Genomic DNA, 6,000 nt, shown 5'->3' on the forward strand with positions numbered 1-6,000 from the left:
ATCACACGGAGGAACACGCCGCTCTGCGTGTGTTTGTGCTCCGCACCTCTGGACCAGCACCTCTGCATGCCCAAAGGGCGCCCACCAGCCACCCAGATAAATGTTCATGGCGTCATTCTGAAACAAACCATTGTTTTCATAACAACAGACACCCCGGTAAAAATAGTGTTTGCATTTGCTAAATTAAGCCCTCGTCTGCGCTCAGTCTCTCTCCTACACTCCCCACTCACACACACACTCTCTCTCTCTTTGATTCATGGTTCCCCCCTCCCCCCCACATTTCAAGCGTAGTAAAGCAGCATCAGCTGCAGGGAATAAAACGGGAAAGTTTGTCCCCATTTCCATCCCCTCCTGGCTCTGGCTTCATTATTCCATTCTTGTCTGGGCGTTCCCCCCCGTCTAATCCAAATCCCTGCCCGTCTCCCTCTAACCTTGCTGAACGGGAGATCCTCTCTCTGCACATGCAGCTGATAGGAACTGGGGGAGTGGGTGTATGTTGGTGGGGTTACCCCAGCATGTGAACCTTTGCAGGATGGGTGAAAGCAGGCAGCAGTCTAATCTCTGCCAGCCTGGCTGTTATCTAGTCCGTGGTCATCATAGGGACCATTCATGCCTTTTATGCAGCCACTACTGAAAAATATACAATTATGATGGTTTTCCTCACTTCGTTTTCACTGGGGGGAGGGAACAGAAGGGGCTTTCTTATTATTTCCCAAGACTGAAGTGCCCCTGCAACTGAATGGCCCTGGTCACGGAGACATGAGCTGTCTCACAGATTCTAAAGCCAGAAGGGACCACCTTGATCATCCAGCCCACCCCCCTGACCGCAACATAGTGCCGGCCACAGAACTTCCCCCAGATCAGTCCTAGAGCCCCTCTTCGAGGAAAAAAACATCCCATCGTGGGTGATGGAGGCTCCACCATGACCCTGGGGAAATGGCTCCGCTGGGATGGGGCTCTGATTGAGTGTCTTGCTGCGCTTAAAAAGAAAAAAAATATCCCTCCGAAATAAACCACGGCCCTGATTCTTTTTTTTTTTTTTGGGGGGGGGGGCAGGGGGAGAAGGTAAGAGGGGCTTCAGGACATAAATGCGTCCCAGTACAGACCCAATTTCCCTCCACCGCATTGCATTCCCCCCCCACACACCACATCCTACAGGTCACACATACACCATGGCCGAGAGGGGGGAGCCCCCACATTCTTCCACACACAGGTATCATGCCAGAGAGGGGAGGGACCCCCCATCATGGCCAGGGGGGATGCCCCCCACATTCTTCCCCACACACACACACACATCATGGCTGAGGGGGGAGGGACCCCCCACATTCTTACAAACACACACACGCATCATGGACGAGTAGGGAGAGACCCCCCCATCATGGCCAGGGGGGAAAGGGGATGCCCCCCCACATTCTTTCACCCCCCCATTTTTACAATACAAAACATTGACGTTTGCAATCTCGTCTCCATGTCTGGGGGCTCCCCCCCGGCGGACCCCCCCCCTCTATTTTCAATCCCCCCCCCCCCCCCCCCCAGCTCGGCGTGGCTGTGTGGCATCCCTGCACGGAGCGAGGCTGAGGACGGGGAAGGGGGGGGGATCCCGGCGAAAGGAAACGCACCCCCCCAGCCCCCCCGCGGGGACCTACCGGGAGCGGCCCCCGGGCTGGCCGCGAGGAGCAGGGCGAGAGCCAGCAGCAGGGCAGGTCTCCGGCGGGGACCCCCGGCGGCACCGGCAGCGCTGCCCATTGTGGCATTGGCGAAATCGTCCCCCCCGCCGCCGCCGCCGCTGCCGCTGCCGCTGCTCCGCCCGCCCCGACGGCGCCTGGCTCAGCCCGCGACGCGCTGCAGCCGCATGGCCCGGCGCTGGCTGGGGGCGTGGGGGCGGCCGGCGGCTCCCCGCCTTGCCCTGCTCCGGCGCCCGGCTGCACTGGCGGAGCCCGGCCCGCTGCGCCGCCCCGGGCTCCCGGCGCCCGCACGTAAATGCTGACGCCCGATGGGCTGCTGGCGGGGCGGGGAGAGGGGGATGCGGCCGGCACGGCCCCTGCCTCCCCCTTCCCCGCCCTGATCCATGCGGGCTGCAGATCCCCCGCCCCCCGGGCCTCCGGCTGCCCCGGGCGCGCTCCCCGGGCACTGGGGGGTCTGTCTGCGTCAGTCTGTCTGTCTGCACCCGCCTCTGCTGTCCGCGGGTGAGGGGGGAGCTCTGCCCAGAGACCCCACCGGGGGCGGGGGGAGAACCGGACCCGAAAGCTCCGGGCAGAGGGCACTGCCCAGCCTCCGCCGGGGGGACAGGGCTCACCCTGCTTGGGGCGCATCGGACCCAGAGAGAACAAGGCCGGGGCACAAGCACCGGGAGACAGAGGTGGGGGGTGCTGGCTGGAAGGGGTTTCCATCATATACAGGGTTCCCGGTTTGGTTCAAGGGCTCTGCGCATCCCCACTATATACATTGTTCAAGCGCCCCTGCCCAGAGGTTGGATGGATGGATGGGGGGTGTACCGGGATGGATGCAGAGGGTGTGTGGTGACTGGATAGATAGATTAGATGATGGTGTATGGGGATGGGTGGGTGGATGGATGCAGGGGGTGGATGGAGACAGAGAGAGAGCTGGTGTATGTGGATGGATGCGTGGATGGATGCAGGGGGTGGATGGAGATAGAGAGAGAGCTGGTGTACGTGGATGGGTGGGTGGATGCAGGGGGTGGGTGGAGATAGATAGAGAGCTGGTGTATGTGGATGGGTGGGTGGATGGATGGATGCAGGGAGTGGATGGAGATAGAGAGAGAGCTGGTGTATGTGGATGGGTGGGTGGGTGGATGCAGGGGGTGGATGGAGATAGAGAGAGAGCTGGTGTATGTGGATGGATGGGTAGGTGGATGGATGCAGGGGGTGGATGGAGATAGAGAGAGAGCTGGTGTATGTGGATGGGTGGGTGGGTGGATGGAGATAGAGAGAGAGCTGGTGTATGTGGATGGGTGGGTGGGTGGGTGGAGATAGAGAGAGAGCTGGTGTATGTGGATGGGTGGGTGGGTGGATGGATGCAGGGAGTGGATGGAGATAGAGAGAGAGCTGGTGTATGTGGATGGGTGGGTGGGTGGATGCAGGGGGTGGGTGGAGATAGAGAGCTGGTGTATGTGGATGGGTGGGTGGGTGGATGCAGCGGGTGGATGGAGATAGAGAGCTGGTGTATGTGGATGGGTGGGTGGATGGATGCAGGGGGTGGATGGAGATAGAGAGAGAGCTGTTGTATGTGGATGGGTGGGTGGATGGATGGATGCAGGGAGTGGATGGAGATAGAGAGAGAGCTGGTGTATGTGGATGGGTGGGTGGATGGTTGCAGGGGGTGGATGGAGATAGAGAGAGAGCTGGTGTATGTGGATGGGTGGGTGGATGCAGAGGGTGGGTGGAGAGAGAGAGAGAGCTGGTGTATGTAGATGGGTGGGTGGGTGGATGCAGGGGGTGGATGGAGATAGAGAGCTGGTGTATGTAGATGGGTTGGTGGGTGGGTGGGTGGATACAGGGGGTGGATGGAGATAGAGATCTGGTGTATGTAGATGGGTGGGTGGATGGGTGGATGCAGGGGGTGGATGGAGATAGAGAGACAGCTGGTGTATGTGGATGGGTGGGTGGGTGGATGGATGCAGGGGGTGGATGGAGATAGCGAGAGAGCTGGTGTATGTGGATGGGTGGATGGATGCAGGGAGTGGATGGAGATAGAGAGAGAGCTGGTGTATGTGGATGGGTGGGTGAGTGGATGCAGGGGGTGGATGGAGATAGAGAGAGAGCTGGTGTATGTGGATGGGTGGGTGGATGATGCAGGGGGTGGATGGAGATAGAGAGGTGGTGTACGTGGATGGGTGGGTGGATGGATGCAGGGGGTGGGTGGAGATAGAGCGAGAGCTGGTGTATGTGGATGGGTGGGTGGATGGATGCAGGGGGTGGACGGAGATAGAGAGGTTGTCTGTCTGTCTGTCTGTCTCACAAAAATAGGCTGTAGCTCCACGGCAGGTTCATGGGCTTGGTGCAGGAATCACTGGTGAAATTCTGAGACCCGTGTGGTGCAGGCGATCAGACTAGATTATCGTAACGATCCCTTCGGACCTGAAAATCCCTGAGTGTGCACGCCTCTGACACAGATACAGAGACATCTACCGCATGTGCACGTATGGGGAGAGCAGACGGATGAGACCTGTAGAGACACAAAGCAGTAATATAAAGAGAAGGCTGCAGGATGGAGGTGTCTGTACAGTGAGTCTAATGAGACAGAGACACATGCAGCTTCATAGCGCGTCCCGTATGCAGAGCTAAACGCACAGAGGCATCATACATCAATGTATGAGTGCAGCTCATGCATTCAGAAGAGTGAAACATAAAGAGACACAAAGCATTAATGTGCAGCAGTGAGAACACTAGGTAAGCTATCATATGGGGTATAGTACACAGGAGCAACCTGCATGTCTAGAATGAGACAGAGCCATCCCATCTCACTGCACAAAGTCAGCTACGTGCACCAGAATGAGCTATCGAAGCAGCATTACGCATGAGTGGATAAAGGGCCAATCCATACAAAATGAGAGTCCATGATGGGATGATAGAAAGGTTTTATCGATTGGCATCTTAGCCCAAAGACTCGAGTGAGGGATGTGGATCGTGCCAAACGAGCGCTGATAAAACCTTCCAACCCCTCCCTGCCCTATGTAGTCTGCATATTAGATCTGGTCAGAAAATAGAATTCCCATCCGACGGGAAATTCTAACATTTGATTTTCCCCCATTCCAAATCGGAGGGGAAAAACAAGTCAAAATTTCCCACAGATTGGAAATTCCAGAAAATGTCTATTCAAAACTATTGAAAAGCTTCATTTCAATAAGATTAAAACATTTCCATTCAATAACACTGAAGCATTATAATAACATATGTTAAAATTAGTATTACAAAAGGCAACACAAAATAAAAACTATAAAGTTGAAACAAAACGTTTTTTAACTCATATCGAGACAAAGATCCTTGTGACATGATTGAAAGAAGAAAGGCAAAATGAATCATTTCAGCACACTACCCTCTGAAAATTTCATGAAAATTGACAGGGTCCCCGCACATGGTTCAGTTTCAATTAAACTGCATTTTCTGGTGGAAATCTGTTCAGCTGAACTTTTTCAACCAGCACTAGCCTGTATGCTGCGTGCGTCACAACCTGACTATGTTTAGGAGCAATTTGGAGAATTTAAAAACATTTTCTGGCACTATTTATTGTATCAATCTGCCTGCTATTTATTGTATCCAGTGCCTTAGTTATCCAGAGCAGGTACACAGGGCTCAGAAGGGGACAAGGAGTAACACACCCCTAAAAGTGACCCTAAATATCTTTTCTCTAAATCACGATTTAAGGTCCAACCCCTGGCAACGTAGCAGGGCTCAACACAAAGGGAAGATCTCAGTGCTACTCCATTCGGACTCTACAGCCTGCGTTATAACTTCCTAATCCGGGCCAGTTACAAAACATCAGGCTGCCAACATGTCATAGGTTCAGGCCTGAATGTTGCCTATCAGACAGATCATTTGAAGGAGGACATTCCACATGAAAGGGCAGTCTGTGCTGATCAGAAATGGTGCCTGTTTGAACCTGCTGAAACAGAAATAGTCCTGGTGGAGAGATTAGTGAGCAGCAGTCAGGTGACACCATGCAAGCCAGACTGGATTAATTCATAGATACAATAGGCCCATGCCTAGGGCACCAGGTCTTGGAGTCATTTGATGATGTGAGAATCTTGTCATTCTTTAAAAAAAAAAAATTTTCTAGTCCTCATGGTTGTGGAGAAAAGCTTGGAAACGTAACCTGGGGTCAACCAATGCCATGGTGTCTGCCTGAGCCTGCAGACAGTCTGAAACCATAGGGTGAACTGCCCTCTGCATCTCAGTGGAGTGTTAACACCCAGCCCCACTGCTCTGGAGGGCCCAGCCAACACCACCCCAGCTGAGGACTGTTTGTGTGGGGCAGGAGAAG

The 6,000-nt window shown here is 54.7% G+C and overlaps 1 protein-coding gene across 1 annotated transcript in view; it reads right to left on the reverse strand.

The window, feature by feature from the left end:
• The window catches only part of CSPG5 (chondroitin sulfate proteoglycan 5), a 36,751-nt gene extending 35,005 nt beyond the window's left edge, over window positions 1-1,746 (reverse strand). The window contains exon 1 of the mRNA XM_077809545.1: window positions 1,647-1,746. Within this exon, the coding sequence (XP_077665671.1) occupies window positions 1,647-1,746 (100 nt within the window). The remainder of the gene's footprint in view (window positions 1-1,646) is intronic.
• Between the last annotated feature and the right edge of the window lie 4,254 nt (window positions 1,747-6,000).

The sequence above is a fragment of the Eretmochelys imbricata genome, chromosome 2 (assembly GCF_965152235.1).
Source record: "Eretmochelys imbricata isolate rEreImb1 chromosome 2, rEreImb1.hap1, whole genome shotgun sequence".
Lineage (NCBI taxonomy): Eukaryota > Metazoa > Chordata > Testudines > Cheloniidae > Eretmochelys > Eretmochelys imbricata.